Genomic DNA, 21,291 nt, shown 5'->3' with positions numbered 1-21,291 from the left:
ATTATCTTATTTTGATCTCCGCAACAATCAATGTGAGCAAGAAATAAAAAGAATCATTCACTTACAAAGAATTGCAAATCAATTGTCTAATGCTTTTATTAATACAAAAAAACGTGACAAAGTTATACAAACAAGTAGAGAATGCTCAAGAAAAAACTGATGTCCCTATAGGACCATCAATTACTCTACCTATAAATGTATCTATAATATGCCAAAAGCATGGTCAGTTAATTAGATCAAAAGTCACTATACCTCAAAAAATAAAAGTACAAGAAAAGGAAGAATTAAAACTCCAAAAGAAGCAATTCCATATGATACAGTAAGAGAAATCATTAAACTAGATGTGGATAATGTTGTTCATGAAAATTCACAGTTACAAGAAAATAATAAGATTTCAATAAATTATTTGATGTTTCGTAAAATATGGGATTGAAACAATACAACCATTGATGATATTTTCGCTCTTAATGTGGCTCTTGACATCATACAAGGTGATGAAGATCTCGAACCACAATCTATCAAAGATTGTAAAGAAATAAATGACTAGCCAAAATGGAAAATGACTATATAGATTGAACTAGAATCTCTAGAGAAACATAAAGTCTTTGAGTCTGTAGTTCAAAACATCTAAAGATGCAATTCTAGTAGGATATAAATGGGTGTTTGCACGAAAAATGAATGAAAAAGATGAAATTATGAGATACAAAGCCAAATTTATAGCTCAAGGTTTCTCACAAAGACTTGGAATCAATAATGATGAAGCATATTCACCTATGATTGATACCACTATTTTCTGAATTTTGATTAGTTTGACTGTATTAGAAAAATTGGACATGCAACTTATAGATGTGGTCACTGTATATCTATATGGTTCACTCGATAGTGATATAACCATAAAAATCCCTAAAGGATTCAAACCACCAGAAGCAAATGATGTAACCCCCAAGATCATGTTTTCAATAAAGTTACAAAAATTGTTATATGGATTAAAGCAATCAGGGTGCATGTGGTACAATTATCTAAGTGAATACTTATTACAAGAAAACTATACAAATAATCTTATTTGTTCATGTATTTTTACAAAAAAAAAAGATAGAAGAAGGTTTTGCAATTATGACAGTATATGTCAATGATCTAAAATCTCATAGGGACTCCCGATGAGCTCAACAAGACTGCCAATTATTTAAAAAGTGAATTTAAGATGTAAGATTAGGAAAGACAAAATTGTAGCTTGGATTGCAAATTAAACATTTACCAGAAGGAGTATTTGTTCATCAGTCCTCATACATAAAAAAGTAACTAAAACACTTCTATATGGATAAAGCACATCCATTAACTTCACTAATGGTTGTTCGATCACTTGATACTAAAAAAGATTCTTTTCATCTACTCAAAGATGGAGAAAACATCCTTGGTCTAGAAGTATCATATCTTAGTGCAATTGATGCATTATCAAACTTCGCCAATTACACTCTCCTAGATATTGCATTTTATGTTAACCTTCTAGCAAGATATAGTTCTTCTCCAACCTAAAGACATTAAAATAGTATAAAACACATATTTTGTTACCTTCATGGTACAACAGACATAAGGTTATTTTATTCGATAAGAATAAATTTATCCTTAATAGGATATGTAGATGCAAGTTATCTGTGAGATCCACATAAAGCTAGATCCTAAATAGGTTATGTGTTTACACGAGAAGACATATTGCTATATCATAGAAGTCAACAAAACAAACTTTAACAACGATATCGTCAAATCACTCTGAAATTATTACAATGCATGAAGCAAGTCCAGAATGTATATGATTGAGATCCATGACGCATATTCAAGAATCATGTGGACTAACAACAACTAAAGATAGTCTGACAACTATATTTGAAGATAATACCGTTATATTAAAGGGGATAAAACAAAGCATATTTTACCAAAATTCTTCTATACACATAAATTTCATAAGAAAGGTTATATTGATGTCTAGCAAATTGGTTCCAAAGATAATATAGATAATTTATTCACAAAAGCATTGTCAATGTCGACATTCAAGAAATTAGTACACAAGATATGAATGCATCAATTAAAATATCTTAAGTGATTGAAATCAAGGGAAGTATCTACTATTATACTCTTTTTCCTTCGTTCAAGTTTTTTCCTACTGAATTTTAATGGCAAGGTTTTAATGAGACAAGGTTGGATTCTCTGTCAATCATATAAAGGGGATATAAGGGGGAGTGTTATAATAGATAATTGATTTGATTTAATCATATAAAGGGGATATAAGGGGGAGTGTTATAATAGATAATTAATTTGATTTGATATAATTATTGATTGATGAATTATTATATTCTTTTATATTTACATCACTTCATCTATTTTGTAAATATAGGGGTGTTTGGTAGAAATAAAACACAAGATAATTCTTTTTTTCAAATCTCTTTTCTTCTATTATTATTATTATTATTATTATTATTAAATATATATATATTTTATATTTTTTGTTTCTATTCTACAAAGTGCAACACAAATGGCATACATCTTATGTGCTCCATAGAGAATATCTCTTCAATATCTCTAGTATAATAGATAGATATTATCTAAAATTGTTTAAAACTACTAAATGCTATTTCTTATACTCAATTAAACACGACGAACATATATTTTTAGATAGCAAACCCGATAACTGAGTTTCTCATGTCTTTCACATTGCAAATTATTATAAATTGATTTAAATTTAGAGCAAAAGAAAATATTTTTCTATTTTTGTAGCAGTGAGAACCATGCATTCAGAATTACGATCTTTATTAATATATTCCTTTGAACTTGTTAATTTAATTTAATTTTTGGAAACTATTATATATGAATATTTTATCCATATTACAAAAATTATCAGCAAGCACCAGTGGTCTAGTGGTAGAATAGTACCCTGCCACGGTACAGACCCGGGTTCGATTCCCGGCTGGTGCACAGTTTTTGGTCGAATTGGGTTCCTCTATCTCATTTTCTTGCGTTTGGATTGGCATAGACCATGTCATGTCATCACTAATTCTATCAATTAATTCATGCTTATAACTAAATCCTTTAGAAGGGCTAATTTTGTCAGCTTGAGCTTTTTTGCTAGTGTTTAGAGTTTTAAGTACGTTTGGTTCTTAATCAGGATTTTATAATATTAGGGAATGGAAATATATATATATATATATATATATATATATATATATATTATTCTTAAAATTATTATTTTGTTAGTGGAATATTTTTTATCAAAATAAATTAAAATTTTTTATTTTACCTTTAAAGAAAAATATAAAAAAAAATTAGATGTGAGAGAAAAATATGATGAAAAATATGTGATAAAAGAAAAAACTATAATGGAAAAGAATGAAGAGAAAGAAAGTGCGATGAGAGAGAATATGATGGCAAAAAACGATTATGCTTCCAGTGCCTATGCTAATCCATCCCAGAGTGAATACAAAAGAGGCAAATCACGGATGGCTCCTAGTCGTTGGAATAGTGACGGACGCATGAAGAAGACATTTACCTCAACTATATCGAGATTCGAACCTCAGACTTCATGGTGACAGCACCTCATACTCTAGTCATTAGACCGTCCTGAAAGGACATGATGGAAGAGAGCATGGTGGCAAAATGTCAATACGCTCACTCCAGCGCCCCCGTCCTAGAGCCAATACAGAGGAGGTAAATCACGGACGGCTACTAGCCTTTGGAATAGTGACTATCACATAAGGAAAACATTTACTTCGACTTTACCCAGATTTGAATCCCAAATCTCATGATAATATCTCATATACTAACCACTAGACCGTTCTGAAAGGACGATGATAAGAGAAAGCATGATAAAAGAGAATAAAAAAAAATTATGATAAAAAGAATGAAGAGAGAGTGTATTCAGAGAAAATGAAAAGAGAAAAAATGATGAGAATGATTAAAGAGAGAAAAAATATCATAAGAAAAAATATGTGATAAAAAAAATTAAAAAATAATATGATAAGAGAAAAAGCATGATAACAAAAAGACAATCCTAATGCCCTCACCAAGATCCTAGAGTCAACACAAAAAAAATAACCTTATTTATTCAGGTAATTAGTCGAGCCAGAAGCTAGGATGATTGCTTGCAAACCTTGAACATGATGAACATCATACCAAAAAAACAAAAAACAAAAGAAAGAACGTCTGAAACTATTAAACAATTATAAAATATACAATTAAAATAAAAACAATTAAGAGAGAAACAAACTGAAAAAACTGCAATATTTTTCACGATGATACGCAGGATATCAAAATAAAAACAATCATAATTAATAAGAGGAACAAATTACACTTAACTCGATTGTTTTAAAATAGTTCTAACAATCTATTCAACCAAACACAACCATGCCGGTAGACTCTTAAACATAAATATAGCACGTTGAGCTGCAAAGCAGCAGACATCATGAAAGCGAAATTGAAATGTAGAAGTGTGACGAGAGCACCAGTCGAAGCTCATCTTTTCTTGGAGACACCGACAGTTTTACCCCTTCGGCCGGTAGTCTTAGTGTGCTGACCGCGAACTCGAAGGCCCCAGTAGTGACGAAGACCTCGATGGTTCCTGCACAGGCAAATCTAACACAGTCAACCCCAACATAGTTGCTGATATAGCACTTGAGATTTACATGAAGCATTCATTTAAAGGATATCCATCGGAACATGAAGTATCAATAATCCCGATGATTGAGAATTCATTTGTTCAGTTTGGCATAGATTAATAATAATTGCAACAATTTAGAAGATATATCACACACAAGATAGAGCAATTATTGTGATTTGAAACAAATAGACCACATATTCAGTGTCTATCATATCCATACTAAACATAGTGAACAAATCAAATGAACAGTTTTTGCAAAATATAAAATTTCTGTAAAAGCTGACCTTATCTTCTTCAGCCGCTCCAAATCATCCCTAAGTTTCATGTCCAGGGCATTGGAAACAACCTGGGAGTATCGGCCATCCTTGTAGTCCTTCTTCCTGTTCAGAAACCAATCTGGGATCTTAAACTGGCGTGGATTGGCCACCACAGTCATAAGGTTCTCAAGCTCAGCAGCTGAGAGTTCTCCAGCTCTACAAATATTATCACACAGCGTATTAGACCAAACAGAATTAAAAAAAACACTAAATCTGCTAGTGTCAATGAATCAGATTGAACTACTACATTAAAATATATTTTATTAAACAAGTTTTTTTTTCATAAAACAGTTTTAGAACTTTAAATTTACTCTAATTTGTTTCCAGGGTGAAGCCCCAAAAATGATGGGTAATATTCTCTTCTTTGCTCCCCTCACCTGCAGACTTCATGCAACCAAAGTCCTCATTCAAATGCAGCCCACTCCGATTGCAACAACTTTGGCAAACTGTTGCCTCATCATGTTCACCTGCGGCCTAGTGGATACAAAGGTTATTTGTGTGTTTTTGCACACTCACCTTCTCTATTCCCTCACTGTCCATCATGTCCACTGGATTCAGTGGGCAAAATTTCAGGCCAAAAAAAAAACTATAGTAGCGTTTGCCCACGTTTCAGTCCATTTTCTAAGTGAATGGAAAAGATATCTTGAAAGCTGAGCTCCTCTGGGGTCAATTAAATCGGGTCAAACATTTTCCCCTTACTTAATTTCTTTCACTCAGTATATGTTGGAAATCGACCATACATATCATGGGGAATGAGATCAAAACTTATCTATTCAAGATGAACAAACCAATCAAACGAAGAAATTCATGACCGCAATCGTTTACACAGCATCGATGCAGCTGTATTAAAATTCAGAAAATATATCAAACAACCAGAATCCATCACCGATCATCACAGTCAAGGAAAAAACACACGAAAAAAAAACCAAAATAAGACCTTTTGTTCATGTCGACGTCGGCCTTTTTGCAAACAATGTTAGCAAACCGGCGGCCGATACCCTTGATGGAGGTGAGTGCGAACATGATCTTCTGCTTCCCATCGACGTTGGTGTTGAGCACACGAAGAATGTGCTGGAAATCCTCGTTCGCGACCAGCGACTACACAACAGAGGAGAACACATCAACAAACAGACATGTAGATATCGAGATCGAAATCACAAATGTTAAAAAACGGAGATGAGAACCAACCATGGCGACGTCGGCGACTAGGTTCTTTCTCCTCGCCCTTCTGCCGCTCTCGCACAAGTGCGTCGGGAGGAAGAATCGCAGCCGAAGTGAAGGTCGGAACGGACGAATAAGGAGGCGGTTATTTATACGGAGCGCAAACCTAAACCCTAAATGAAGATCGGACGGTTGGAAATTGATGGGTGTATTGGGCTTTTTCTTCGGGCCGGCCCAATTATTGTTTAGACCTGGTTCATTCTTTGAATTTTTAAATTTACCCTTTTTATAGATTGATATTTGTATTTGAGCATCATAATAATGCCCTTCACTACTAATATTAAAGAATTATCATAACGATTGTTGTTTTTGTTATCGACAGGATCTTTTGGACCATTTTTTATGGGTTAGGGGATGTACAACTTGTATTTACAATCGGATCATGATCGCAATCCAACCATAAATGATTACGATCCCTTCCTAGGTTCACCGTCCCAACCAATTTATATTTTTTGTTCGGAATGAGCGGCGGACAACCTCGCTCGATGTCCAATAACCTGACCACTTATTTTCTATCGGAAGTCTTCGACCATCCGCTCCGAACAAAAACTATAACCTGATGAGGACGATAAACCTATAAAAAAATAACAACTATTTATAACCAAATCACAATCATGATCCGATCCTAAATACAAATAGTACGTCTCTCGGACAAAACAAAAAAAAAATCCAGAAAATCTGTACACTCGTGCAATACTTTTGAGATAAAATAATTTGTGAGGACCATGGTTTTCGATTCCAAACTGTATGTTTTAAGTTTTTCTAATAATAAAATTTCCCTTCAAGAGAAACGAACTGAAATCTTAAGAGGAAAGAATTATTTGATTAAGGTTTTGCGCATCCACAATTACAGAGCTGATGAAATCCCTTTATACTGCATCATCTCCTTCGAACTCGGCCCTCTTCGGCACGATCACCACAAGTTCCCCGTCGGCGTAAGCAGCGGTGGCCAGCGCCGGCCGAGTGGTCGGCGGCAGACGGAATCTCCACCGGTCCAGTTCGAGCCCCTGGCCGAGGTCGCACCTGCCGCCGTCACCGACTCCTCCGTCCCGCATCACCACCTTCGTCACCCCGGGGTGTATCTCGATGGCGTGGGCTCGCACCTCGCCCCAGAGGCCATCAGTGGCCGCGACGAACCGGAAACCGGCCGCGTCCTCCTCCACCGCCACGTTCGCCTCCGCGGAAAAGGGGAGCTCCAGGACCTTGCCGAAGACGTGCGGCAGGCGGCGGAGCTTCTTCTGCCGTCCGAGCACGGCGGCGGCGGAGGCCGCTGGGTTCACGTCGCAGCGGAACGTGATGTTCCGCTTCCCCGGAGCCGGATGGACCCTCATACCTCCTGAAGAACACTAATCCCACCCTGAAAAACTCGGATTTTCCGCGAACGATCGACGGCAAAGAGAAATTTAACGCGAATGTGAAGCAGAACGACGTTGCGAAAATATTCCTTTTTGATCGATGGAAAGGAGGCGGGCGAAGAACCAAACACGGATTTGGGGAAGGAGAGGAACCCTAATTACGAAGCGCAGGGCGATCCAGAGAACAAAAAGGCCCGACTTGCTACGGGGCACCGATTGGGATACGTTCGGATCCTCTGCAACCATCGCGACGGTTTCCGTACACTTGGACGGTGACGATCGTCCCTACGTCGAGACCCGGAGAAGCTTCTGGCGCCACGTGGAATTGCAAGTTCCTAAAGAAACAAGCGTTTTACTGAATCATCCCTGACGAGAATGAAATGTCATGCCAACCGTCTTTCAGTCCAGTGTTTCAAGGCCACGTGGACAGTCGACGAGCCAAATTGGTGGTGCAGAATTTTGTCGCGGTGTGGCGGCGGCGGTCGCGGATTCGACCGTTTCAATTTCTAAACGACCGGACCGTTGACTTTATTGTTCCTTAAGATTCCCGCCTTTATTTTTTCTCTCCGCTCCCTCCCAAAAGATTAGAATAAGAATATAAGATGAAATTTGTGTGTTGTTTATTTTGGAACAAGAGATTCTTGATTTTTTTTAACTATCAAATAAATATTATTCACTCTCTAATAACCATGAATGGTTCGATACGACAAAAGCAGAGCTAGCTGCAGAGGCAGCAAAGCATCAAATCAAAGCATGCAACGCAACGGCGGCGATGATGACGAAGAACAGAGCAGGCGCGACTCTGTAAAAGCTACTCGCCGTCGATGCCTGCGGCGGCGGCGTCTTCGAACCACTCCCTGAAGCAAAGCATCGAACACAGTTACTTCTTATCACAATTTGATCGACAAGTTAATCCGATCGGTTTACCTTGGGAAGGCGCTCCGGCATTTCGTACCGACGGAGTAAAATCCACTGCCGGGACGCCGCCGCCGCTAGTCGGAGTTGGAGCCGTTGCGGAAGGTGCTAACGCAGGCGCCTCTCCCGGAGCTCCCGCCGGCACCGGGGCAGTGAATCCTGCAGCACCGCAGCCACGTGATTAATTAGCCTAACCAACTGAGAGAGCTAGTGAGCTGGGAGAGGTACTGATCGATGCGGACCGAGGCAGGGGCGGGCGGTGGAGAAGCTGATCCGGCAGGCGCCGGGGAGAGTGTAGGCCTGCGTCTGGTTGAGGAGGAAGCCGAGCTGCGCAATGCCGCCGCCGAGAATGAGGCAGAGGCACTGCGCCTGCCCCTGCATCATCACCGCCAGCTGCGAGCAGCACGTCGACGTCGGGGACGTGGAATTCCCGACGAGGTAGCTGATGCAGGGCGAGATGGTCGATAGCACGGACGGCGAGCAGCCGAGCGTTTGGGCGCTGGCCGACGGAGGCGGCGCAGTCAACTGGAGCATTCCGACGACCACCAACGCCAAGACGGCCAGTGGATGACTCCGCACCATTGAGCGAGATGATGCTTACTGCAATCGAATTGCGAGGGAATTGAAGTGTGTATTTATAAGGAGCATTTGGAATTTGCAAAAGAAGGAAAGTGTTTAGAGTTTGTTAAGGGCGGATGACCAATTCTTCCTACTCGGAATTAGATTTGAAATTGGAATGTAGGATTGGGAATTGTGAAAATGAAAGGCAAGGATTTCGGTAGGTGAACGAACAAGGATTTACTTTGCTCGAATGTAAGGAGCTTAATTATAAAGAATTATGCCATAGATTTTATTAAACGTTTAATAAAAATCTCTTTAGGCAAAATAAAAAAGCTCGTGCATCTTACTTTTCCAATTAACGTCGAATGGATGTCTATTTAAAGTAAACTAATTCAAATACTCTTTCATTGGATTTAAAAAAAAAAATGATAATCCTAATTAGTCTCATTGACTATCCTTAAGTGATGAAATTCAGCATCTTTTGATTGTCGAACCGTGAATACCTAAATGACAACTTAAATATCCTACTACGCGGTACCATGCCTCACGGACTTTCATTGGATTTTAAGGTAATACTTCTAGTAGCTTTGGTTAGTATTATCCTTTAATTACACTTGATCCGGATATGAAAGGGGCAGAGAAGGAATTAGGAGGAAAGTGGAGGGCAATTTAGACATTTGGAATCAAATTAGGTTTTGGCTTTAAAGGGTGATCACGGTTCATTGGGGAAGGGGGGCTGGGTTCGTGGGAGAGAGCCGCCGCCGCCAAACGGAGCAAGGACAGAAGCATTTTCTCCCCTTCTCGCCGGCGCCGGCCACCACTGCCTTCCTCTCCTCCTGGCGATTCCGACCACCACCCTCCTAGGGCGGATGCGGCTCGGCCCCCAGGATCGCGATGGAGCCGTCAAACTTCTCCTGCCGGAGCGCCACCGCCGCCTGCGCACCCGCATGACCGCCGCCGACGATCAGCACGTCATAATGCGCGGCGCTCACGGGCCGTTGCCACCAGCACGCGCCGCCGCCCCCCGGCAGCCATCACTACTACCTCACGCCGCCTCCGGCGGCTATGGATACCACTGCCGGCGCTCCAGGGGGCATTGACACTTCTACCAGCGGCCACCGGAGCTTCCCATCGCTGCCGCCGACGCCTGCAAGGGGTGTCGCCTCCAGCGATAGCCGCTGCCCTCGCTCCTTCCGACACCCACCGCAGCCTATAGTGGCTGCGAGTGCCGCTGCAGACGCCTCCGGATAGCCTCCTCCGTCGCCCCACGGGACAGCCGCCATCCGGCGGACTCAGGTTTGCTTCTTCCGGCCATTGCGTCGAGACTATGTCCGGCCATCGGGCCGTGGTATTTCATTCGTCACACCATTACCATGTTTGTGAGTCATCTGCACTATCTGGCTTGCGCGCTGTACGCCGGCCTATGAGCCATTGTGATATTCCCGCCGAGGTGTTGTTACCATTGTCGGCCTGCGAGCCGTCTCCTTGGACCCCTGCCGCATCAGAGCACATGCTGCCGCACGATGACTCGATCAGCACCACGACTAGATCATCCATCCATCCGAGGGCGCCCCCTGAGCCAGGGTACGTACTCGGTATCTGTTTATTTTATTACTATTCTATTATTATCTGGGTACTCATACATTTGTGGGATTCGCCTCGAGCACTGAGGTACCAGAGACCGGGGGAACCCGGTCGCTGGATGCAGGTATAGTTGACCGGAGGAGGACCTCTGACGATCCGGTCAACGTAGAGGACAGCTCACCACCGGGTCAAGAGGATGTGGTCAACCTTCCAGACACGTCATACCGACAGGTTCGTCTTCTCAGCTTCCAGACAGGAATAAAATGGCGCCGTCTGTGGGAACGCGCCTGATCTGGAACGTGAAGATGGACGACGCCGGAGAGTTCTGCTATCCTCATGACCTAGGTCAGTTTTTTCGTTATCTGTTCTCGGTTAGTTATATGATCTGTATTAGTTCTTCGAGTCAAGGCCCCCGTGCCGATCGGCCGGGAGGTTTATATCCGAGCCACAGGCTCGAAGACGAAGGCCCCCGTGCCGATCGGCCGGGAGGTTTATATCCGAGCCACAGGCTCGAAGACGAAGGCCCCCGTGCCGATCGGCCGGGAGGTTTATATCCGAGCCACAGGCTCGAAGACGAAGGCCCCCGTGCCGATCGGCCGGGAGGTTTATATCCGAGCCATAGGCTCGAAGACGAAGGCCCCCGTGCCGATCGGCCGGGAGGTTTATATCCGAGCCACAAGCTCGAAGACGAAGGCCCCCGTGCCGATCGGCCGGGAGGTTTATATCCGAGCCACAGGCTCGAAGACGAAGGCCCCCGTGCCGATCGGCCGGGAGGTTTATATCCGAGCTACAGGCTCGAAGACGAAGGCCCCCGTGCCGATCGGCCGGGAGGTTTATATCCGAGCTACAGGCTCGAAGACGAAGGCCCCCGTGCCGATCGGCCGGGAGGTTTATATTCGAGCCACAGGCTCGAAGACGAAGGCCCACGTGTCGATCGGCCGGGAGGTTTATATTCGAGCCACAGGCTCGAAGACGAAGGCCCCCGTGCCGATCGGCCGGGAGGTTTATATCCGAGCCACAGGCTCGAAGACGAAGTCCGATCGGCCGGGAGGTTTATATCCGAGCCACAGGCTCGAAGACGAAGGCCCCCGTGCCGATCGGCCGGGAGGTTTATATCCGAGCCACAGGCTTGAAGACGAAGGCCCCCGTGCCGATCGGCCGGGAGGTTTATATCCGAGCCACAGGCTCGAAGACGAAGGCCCCCGTGCCGATCGGCCGGGAGGTTTATATCCGAGCCACGGGCTCGAAGACGAAGGCCCCCGTGCCGATCGGCCGGGAGGTTTATATCCGAGCCACAGGCTCGAAGACGAAGGCCCCCGAGCCGTTCGGCCGGGAGGTTTATATCCGAGCCACAGGCTCGAAGACGAAGGCCCCGTGCCGTTCGGCCGGGAGGTTTATATCCGAGCCACAGGCTCGAAGACGAAGGCCCCGTGCCGTTCGGCCGGGAGGGTTATATCCGAGCCACAGGCTCGAAGACGAAGGCCCCGTGCCTAGAGGTTTATATCCGAGCCACGTGCTCGATGTCGAAGACTCCGAGCCAGGGGCTCGAAGACGAAGGCCCCCGAGCCGATCGGCCGGGAGGTTTATATCCGAGCCACAGGCTCGAAGACGAAGGCCCCCGTGCCGATCGGCCGGGAGGTTTATATCCGAGCCACAGGCTCGAAGACGAAGGCCCCCGTGCCGATCGGCCGGGAGGTTTATATCCGAGCCACAGGCTCGAAGACGAAGGCCCCCGTGCCGATCGGGCGGGAGGTTTATATCCGAGCCACAGGCTCGAAGACGAAGGCCCCCGTGCCGATCGGCCGGGAGGTTTATATCCGAGCCACAGGCTCGAAGACGAAGGCCCCCGTGCCGATCGGCCGGGAGGTTTATATCCGAGCCACAGGCTCGAAGACGAAGGCCCCCGTGGCGATCGGCCGGGAGGTTTATATCCGAGCTACAGGCTCGAAGACGAAGGCCCCCGAGCCGATCGGCTGGGTTTGAATTAGCCCTCAGGGCCGTCGAGCTCCGACGTTAAATATCGAGAGTCGAACCGGCGACTATAAAAACCCCGGCTTGAAGACCGTCGAGCTCCGACGTTAAATATCGAGAGTCGAACCGGCGACTATAAAAACCCCGGCTTGAAGACCGTCGAGCTCCGACGTTAAATATCGAGAGTCGAACCGGCGACTATAAAAACCCCGGCTTGAAGACCGTCTAGCCCAGACGTTAAACCGTAGAGTTGAACCGACGACTATAAAAACCCCGGCTTGAAGACCGTAGAGATCCGACGTTAAATATCGAGAGTTGAACTGGCGACTATAAAACCCCGGCTTGAAGACCGCTGCATGGACTAGTTATCAGATATTCTATCTCCCCCGTTCGGGATTGAGCGGCCTTCGCTGGTCACGGACCAGATTCATGATCATCTATCTCCCCCGTTCGGGGTCGAGCAGGCGTCGCGGCCAGGTATCTATTCTTCTGATCGACATCATTCCGGTCACACGCGCGGTATCGTCCGCCCGGCATTTATCTGACCGATCGACATCATGTCGGTCGCACGCGCGGTATCGTCCGCCTGACATTTATCCGACCGATCGACATCATTCCGGTCGCACGCGCTGTATCGTCCGCCCGACATTTATCCGACCGATCGACATCATTCCGGTCCCACGCGCGGTATCGTCCGCCCGACATTTATCCGATCGATCGGCATCATTCCGGTCGCACACGTGGCATCGCCCGCCCCGCATCTATCCGTCTGATCGACATCATTCCGATCGCCCGTTCAGCATCTCCGTTGTTGTGTGCCCGTTATCGTCATCGTTCGCAGAGATGTTTTTGTCCCTCGTTCGGTATCTCCGCGGTCGCACACTCAGCAGCGCTTATCCATTCAGCCTACTCGTTGTCCATCATGTCGCTCGGTCGGCATTAGGTCATTTGCCTTGGTATCATTTCTCGCAGCTTGCTCACAATCTTCATAGCCATCTGGTCAGTAGCTCTTGGTCGTTTGCTCGATCGCGCCGATCGCTTTGCTCCACGTCGCCCGAGCGTCTACTCGATATCACTCAGTCTTGCTCGGCGCTTGATCGATTTCTTGACATCCGGTTGGCACCATTTTTCACCGCTCGGTCGGCACTCTCGTAGCCATCTAATTGGTACCGCTTGGTCGTCCATTCGACCGTACGCTTGAACTAGGGCACGCTCTTGACATCACTCGGTCGCTCAGCTTGCTCGGCATCTCACCTGACGTTGCGTCGCTCAGCGTCAGATCAATTATCGACTTGATCCGCTCGGCATCGTTGCTATCTCGTTCGACACCGTTATTATAGCGACCGCTCGCAGGACAGTGTACATTGTGTTCAGCGATGTGATTTTGGTATCGAAAGCGATTCAATCCTTTGCGATAGACCGTCCAGTCAGTCGGACTCACGCCTCCTCTACTAGACTTGAAGGGGAGGCTTGTGATCCGGATATGAAAGGGGCAAAGAAGGAATTAGGAGGAAAGTGGAGGGCATTTTAGACATTTGGAATCAAATTAGGTTTTGGCTTTAAAGGGTGATCACGGTTCATTGGGGAAGGGGGGCTGGGTTCGTGGGAGAGAGCCGCCGCCGCCAAACGGAGCAAGGACAGAAGCATTTTCTCCCCTTCTCGCTTCTCGCCGGCGCCGGCCACCACTGCCTTCCTCTCCTCCTGGCGATTCCGACCACCACCCTCCTTTCTCCTCACGGCATCACCCGACAGACCCGGTGGACGGCGACGAGGAGCGCCACCCGCCTAGGCAGCGGCCTCAGCGCGGCCGGGCCGCCGCCTCCGGTTCGCCGCGATTACGCCCCGCCGTGGTCGCGCAGTGCTTGTAATTTGCGTCTCCGGCCGCTGCCACCTTCCCCCGGCAGCCATCACTACTGCCTCACGCCGCCTCCGGCGGCTATGGATACCACTGCCGGCGCTCCAGGGAGCATTGACACTTCTACCAGCGGCCACCGGAGCTTCCCATCGCTGCCGCCGACGCCTGCAGGGGGTGTCGCCTCCAGCGATAGCCGCTGCCCTCGCTCCTTCCGACACCCACCGCAGCCTATAGTGGCTGCGAGTGCCGCTGCAGACGCCTCCGGATAGCCTCCTCCGTCGCCCCACGGGACAGCCGCCATACGGCGGACTCAGGTTTGCTTCTTCCGGCCATTGCGCCGAGACTATGTCCGGCCATCGGGCCGTGGTATTTCATTCGTCACACCATTACCATGTTTGTGAGTCATCTGCACTATCTGGCATGCGCGTTGTACGCCGGCCTATGAGCCATTGTGATATTCCCGCCGAGGTGTTGTTACCATTGCCGGCCTGCGAGCCGTCTCCTTGGACCCCTGCCGCATCAGAGCACATGCTGCCGCACGATGACTCGATCAGCACCACGACTAGATCATCCATCCATCCGAGGGCGCCCCCCTGGGCCAGGGTACGTACTCGGTATCTGTTTATTTTATTACTATTCTATTATTATCTGGGTACTCATACATTTGTGGGATTCGCCTCGAGCACCGAGGTACCAGAGACCGGGGGAACCCGGTCGCTGGATGCAGGTATAGTTGACCGGAGGAGGACCTCTGACGATCCGGTCAACGTAGAGGACAGCTCACCACCGGGTCAAGAGGATGTGGTCAACCTTCCAGACACGTCATACCGACAGGTTCATCTTCTCAGCTTTCAGACAGGAAAAAAATATGATATGATTGATAAGAAATTTTTATATCATATTTTATTAATAAAGTTTATGATTATTATATTATTTTAAATTTGTGTATGAATAAATATAATAATATTTTAAGACAATGGCGGAATTAAGATTTTGATTCATGCTTAAAAAGTAGTAATATAATATAATTAATAAAATAAAAAATAAAATCGTGAAATCATAAAACACAACAAAATAATTATTTTACAAATATTTTTTCAAATCTTCGTATTCTGAATCTTTGTTCAATAATTTTATTATCCATAGTTAGAAATATATCTTTCTCTACCTAAATAATAAAATTATTATTTATTCAATCATCACCCATTCAATTGTGGAACATATCTTTCTCTATTCTTATGGTAGAAAACACTCTCTCTACAATACTCACAATCTCAACTCGTAAATTTAATGTCAATATCAAAAACTTATAAACCAATAGGTTTTGATACAGTCTGACCTGGCTGTTGTTTTGATGTTGACACTGATTTAAGTTTGTATCAGATATTTAACTCAGATTAATTACTAATCTAGGTTGACTTGGTTGACTTGATTCAGAAAGTCCTAACTGGGATGTTAAGCAGTTGGAAAGTCCTGGTGAGTGAAGCCAGGCAGATTGGAAATCCTGGTGAGTGAAGCCAGGTGAAAACCCTAGTGAGTGAAGCTAGGTGCAAGTCCTGGTGAGTGAAGCCAGGCAAGGGAAAATCCAGATGGATCAAGGGTGATCGGACATCTGATGTTAAAAAGTCCAAGAAGGAAGCTTGGCATGCGAAGTCAGAGAGGGCTCGGTAGCTCGTTTTCTAGGACCAGATGAAGTCAGAGAGGGCTAGGGAGCTCGTTTCTCCGGACTAGGTCAGAGAGGGCTCGGACTCGATAGAAATGGATCGGTCGGCGGACCGATCCGGTGAAACTGGACACCGATCGGTCCGGCGATCGATCGAGAATCGATCGATGGCTCGGCGATTGTCGATCGGCGCACCGATCGAAATCGATCGAGTCTCATGACTTTTACCGATCGGCGAGACCGATCGAGGTAAGCGCTTGGGAAGAGCGACATCTGATCGGTCTCGAGACCGATCAGATTAGTGCCTGATCGGTCGCTGTGCGCATTTGGAAAGAGCGACATCTGATCGGTCCGGGACCGATCAGATTAGTTCCTGATCGATCCGCAGCGTGGATCGGTCTGCAGACCGACCCACGGTATTGTGTGTTTTGCATGCACTTTTTCTGATTGCCGTATTTGTTTTCACCCATCTGTTTTTAACCATCTGCTGTGAGTCTTTTTAGCTTGCAGGTTGCAGGTCACACTCTCATGGTTGAATTCAAATTAAGCTTCATTAAGAGAAGAAGACAAGTGCTCTTTTCACTGTGATTTGCTGCAACAGATGCATTTGAGGCATCAACGTTCACTGGCAAATCTGATTGCGATTGGGCTGCGCTCAGTTTGACCTCTACTTATAGGTTCGTATCCAGAGACGCCAGTGATTTTCATTGGCATGGGTTCAGAGAACCAGATGAGGAGGAGAGGTGATTGGCTACGCTTGTTGGCAGCAGCGATTCTGCAGGCGGCGGTGATTCGAGCCAGTAAAGCAGAGAGACATAAGAAGGAAGAAGAGAGGTTCAGAAAAGGTATTGGACTCTCTGTTTTCTTTTCGATCAATCCTTTGAGAAAGCAAGTTGGTGAAGCTGTGAGCTCCTTGCTAAGAAGGTCGTTGTGTGCTCTCTGCTCTGTTTTTCTCCGCGTGGCTGTAAGCTCATCTGATTATTCTTCTCAGCCACTGTAAGTCTTGTGCTTAATTCTATAATCAACTGAGACTCTGTTGAGAGGTTGCTCCACCGAGAATGAGACATCTTTAGCCGGATTTTGTCCGGGGTGTGATCTACCGAAAGATCAAGGAGTCGTCCTCCTTACGGACACGCCGAGGAGTAGGGGCAAGTTATCCCCGAACCTCGTATATCCTTGTGTCTGCTGTGTGTGTTTTTCTTCCTTCGTTTTAGTTTTCTACTTCCGCTGTGCTAACAAGTTTTTCTTTAAGAAAGATTGTGTTTAAGTTTTCAAAGAGGCTATTCACCCCCCCTCTAGCCATCTAAGATCCCAACAAGTGGTATCAGAGCAAGGGGCTCTTTGATTCGGATTAACACCCAAAAGAGCAAACAAGGATGGCTATGAAGGAAGGCTTTAGCACAAATCGACCACCCTACTTCGAAGGAGCAGATTTTCAATATTGGAAGGGACGCATGGAGTATTACCTCAAGACCGACATTGCCATGTGGTTCTCAGTCAAGGAAGGTTTCACACTACCAAAGGATGAAGAAGGTAAGGAACTCGATTCGTCAAGATGGTCTACCGAATAACTCCGCAAAGCACAAGCCGATGCCAAGGCTATGGTCACCTTGCAATGTGGAATCGCCAAGGACCAACTCGTCAAGGTAGGTCCGTTCTCGAGTGCAAGAGACCTATGGAACAAACTCATCGAGCTCCAAGAGGGAACTCGAGATTCTCGGATTGCCAAGAGGGACCTATTCTTGAATCAGCTCCAAAATCTAACCATGAAGGACAATGAAACGGTAAGTGAACTTCATGGGAGATTTAAGGAGATCATCAACGGTCTACACTCTGTGGACGAACGAGTGGAGAATCGCGATCTAGTAAGGTACGCTCTTAAATCTTTTCCTAGAAATGCCTTGTGGTCATCTATGGTAGATGCCTACAAGGTATCAAAGGATCTTTCCATTGTTAAACTAGATGAATTTTTCTGTGAGATGGAACTTCATGAGCTTGCTAACAAAGGTCAAAAAGAGAAGGGAATTGCTTTATTTGCAGGACCAAAGAGCAAGGATGGAAGAAGGAAGAAGGAAAAGAAGAAGGAAAAGGAGATTTCCTCATCCACCTCTTCCTCCGAATCCGATGATGAAAGTGGATCATCATCAAGTGAGATGGCGAACTTCGTAAGAAGGATTATGAGAAGAAGCCGAAGATACAAAGGAAAAGGTAAAACTAATGATCAAAATTTTGATAAATCTAATGTTATATGTTATGAGTGTAGCAAGAAAGGACACATTCGGAGCAAGTGTCCGAAATTAAAGAGGAAGGAGGAACGAGCCAAAAAGAATGAGGAAAGAGTCAAGAAGAAGAAGGCTCTCAAGGCCACTTGGGATGAGTCCTCATCAAGCTCATCGGAGGAAGAAGAGAAGATGGAAAAGAGCACACGACAATTAGCACTCATGGCAAGGGAGGTTTCGGACTCCGGAAGTGAGGGAGATTCGAGCGACGCTTCAACCGCGGCTTCATCATCGTCGGATGATGAAGAGGTAACCTCTTCTCATATAGAAAAGTGTTATAAGACTATCACTCACTTATCTACATTGCTTAAAAAGTCAAAAACAGAAAATAAATTGTTAAAAGAAGAAGTAAAAACCTTAAGGACCCTTAGGGAAGATGAGGTCGATGACCTACATCTAGAAGTCCTTGAGGATGAGAACAAGGCTTTAAAGGGTGAGGTTGAGAAACTCAAGAAAATACTTGAGAAGTTCTCAACTAGCTCTAAGACTCTAGACATGATTCTAAATGCCCAAAGGGCAGTCTACAACAAGGTCGGGCTAGGGTATCAACCCAAGGAGTCGAGTTTCATTTCTCTAATGTCTAGAACTCAAAATAGTATATCACATGTTTCTAGGGCTCATGGAACTAGGAAAGGTATGACCAAGGCATGGGTTCCTAGGTCTTTCGTTGTAGAAGCATTAGGTCCCAAGATTTGGGTACATAAAACCTCTATCTTCCGTGTCTTGTAGGCATTGGTCGAGGGGGAGCATCTATCAACTTGGTTTGTTGATAGTGGATGCTCCAAGCACATTACCGGAGACAAATCACTGTTTACAACCATTCAAAACAAAAGTAGAGGTAATGTGTCTTTTGGTAATAATGGTAGCCTTAAGGTTGTAGGAGTTGGAGACATTCATATATCCGAATGTCTCCATATCAAGAATGTCTTTCTAGTCAAGGGGATGACTTTTAATCTCCTAAGTGTCAGTCAATTGTGTGATACGGGTTACACAATTGAATTTCATTCAAGTCAATGTTTGGTTAAACACATTGACACACTTGACACGGTACTAGTAGGCACAAGGGTTGATAATATTTATCAAGTATCGTTTAAAAGTGCTACTAATGCTTTGATTAAGTGTTTCATGTCGAAAGAAGAAGAGTCTTGGCTATGGCATAGAAGGTTGGCACATGTAAACATGAAGAACATCCGGAAGTTGGCCAACCAAGGATTAGTGCGAGACTTACCCAGCATCAAGTACCACAAGACCAAACTATGTGATGCATGTCAAAAGGGTAAGCAAACAAAAGTTGTTCATAAAGGTAAAAGCACTGTAAGTACATCTACCGCTTTAGATTTATTGCACATGGACCTATTTGATTGCGATAGTGTAATATCATTGAATGGAAGTAGATATTGCTTGGTAATCGTTGATGATTTTACTAGATACACATGGACTTTCTTCTTGAAACATAAGGACCAAACTATAGATATTTTTATTTCTTTTGTAGAAGAACTGAAAATGAAAATCGACAACAATTAAAACCATTAGAAGTGATCATGGTGGGGAATTTCAAAATCATAGGTTTTAGAGTTTTGTCAAGAAAAGGGATATAGACATGAGTTCTCTACTCCAAGGACCCCACAACAAAATGGGGTTGTGGAGAGAAAAACCGAGTCCTACAAGAGGTGCACGAAGCATGCTCAATGAGTACTCACTACCGAGCTACTTATGGGCTGAAGCGCTTGCTATGTGCAAAATCGAGTTTTAATACATAGGTTTTTAGGAAAGACTCCCCATGAACTTTGGTTTGGGAAACCGCCTACAATTAAACATCTTAGGGTGTTTGGTTGTAAGGTGTTTATCTTGAACACCAAGGATCATCTTGGGAAGTTCACGGTTAAGGCTGATCAAGGGATACTGGTCGGGTACTCTCTTACCAGCAAAGCCTATCGAGTCTACAATGAGAGGACTAAATTGATTGAAGAGTCCTCGGATGTAGCTTTCGAAGAAATCCCTGATAATCAATCAAGGAGTGTAGAAGAAATTCAATTCGAACTTAGAAGGCTAGGTTTGAATGATCCAAACATGGAAAGAGTCGAAATTGACTCTGATGATGATGAGCAAGGGCAACAAAGAACTCAGGCAGACCCGTTGCCTGATACTGAGTCCTCGCCTGTGCCGAGTGAGACCACTCATGAGGCACCGCCAACACCAAGGCAGTCTAGGTTAGCCTCTAGTCATCCCCAAGACCAAATTGTGGGAGACATCCAACAAGGGGTTAGGACTAGGTCATTTTTTAGAAATGAGTCTAATGAAGTCGCATTGATTTCAGAGATTGAACCAAAAATAGTTGATGAGGCATTGCACGATCCTGATTGGATCTTAGCTATGCAAGATGAGTTAGGTCAATTTGAAAGGAGCCAAGTATGAGACTTAGTTCCTAGACCTAAGAAGACCACCATTATTGGAACTAAATGGGTCTTCAAAAATAAGTTAAACCAAAAGGGAGAAGTCGTAAGAAACAAGGCGAGACTTGTAACCAAGGGCTATAGTCAAGTTGAAGGCCTCGATTATAATGAGACTTATGCTCCCGTGGCACGATTAGAGTCCATTCGGTTGATGCTAGCTTTTGCTGCACATAGAGGTTTCAAGCTCTATCAAATGGATGTTAAATCTGCCTTCTTAAATGGTTTCATTAAAGAAGAGGTCTATGTTGAACAACCACCGGGGTTTGTAAATACCGAAGTTCCAAACCACGTGTACAAGCTCAAGAAAGCTCTTTATGGGCTTAAACAAGCACCTCGAGCATGGTACGAGAGGTTGTCAACTTACCTATTAGAAAAGGGTTTTGTAAGAGGCCAAATAGACCCAACACTATTTCTGCGTAGAGATGATGAAAACATTTTTGTAGCCCAAGTGTATGTCGATGACATAATTTGT

General features: G+C 44.8%; 3 protein-coding genes and 1 non-coding gene across 4 annotated transcripts; 1 reads left to right on the top strand and 3 right to left on the bottom strand.

Moving 5' to 3' along the window:
• Positions 1 to 2,896: 2,896 nt before the first annotated feature.
• Positions 2,897 to 2,967, top strand: TRNAG-GCC. Its single transcript has one exon. It is a non-coding gene; the product is annotated as a tRNA-Gly (tRNA).
• A 1,326-nt stretch (positions 2,968 to 4,293) lies between these two features.
• On the bottom strand, positions 4,294 to 6,291 carry LOC121975580 (40S ribosomal protein S18). The gene is made up of 4 exons (XM_042527309.1): positions 6,151 to 6,291; positions 5,900 to 6,060; positions 4,930 to 5,118; positions 4,294 to 4,606 (listed from the first exon to the last, which is right to left on the bottom strand). Exons 1-4 carry the CDS (start codon positions 6,151 to 6,153, stop codon positions 4,501 to 4,503), a joined length of 459 nt encoding a protein of 152 aa, XP_042383243.1. The 5' UTR covers positions 6,154 to 6,291; the 3' UTR covers positions 4,294 to 4,500.
• A 688-nt stretch (positions 6,292 to 6,979) lies between these two features.
• LOC121977741 lies at positions 6,980 to 7,933 on the bottom strand. The gene has a single exon (XM_042530177.1). It carries the CDS (start codon positions 7,512 to 7,514, stop codon positions 7,053 to 7,055), a length of 462 nt encoding a protein of 153 aa, XP_042386111.1. The 5' UTR covers positions 7,515 to 7,933; the 3' UTR covers positions 6,980 to 7,052.
• A 217-nt stretch (positions 7,934 to 8,150) lies between these two features.
• Positions 8,151 to 9,059, bottom strand: LOC121977740 (non-specific lipid transfer protein GPI-anchored 20-like). Its single transcript, XM_042530176.1, has 3 exons — positions 8,696 to 9,059; positions 8,466 to 8,612; positions 8,151 to 8,395 (listed from the first exon to the last, which is right to left on the bottom strand). The coding sequence occupies exons 1-3, from the start codon at positions 9,033 to 9,035 to the stop codon at positions 8,280 to 8,282; spliced, it is 603 nt and encodes a 200-aa protein (XP_042386110.1). The 5' UTR covers positions 9,036 to 9,059; the 3' UTR covers positions 8,151 to 8,279.
• Positions 9,060 to 21,291: the final 12,232 nt, after the last annotated feature.

This window comes from Zingiber officinale, chromosome 4B (assembly GCF_018446385.1).
Source record: "Zingiber officinale cultivar Zhangliang chromosome 4B, Zo_v1.1, whole genome shotgun sequence".
Classification (NCBI taxonomy): domain Eukaryota; kingdom Viridiplantae; phylum Streptophyta; class Magnoliopsida; order Zingiberales; family Zingiberaceae; genus Zingiber; species Zingiber officinale.
Note: the sequence above shows the minus strand (reverse complement) of the source record. Positions and strands in the feature narration are given on the sequence as shown.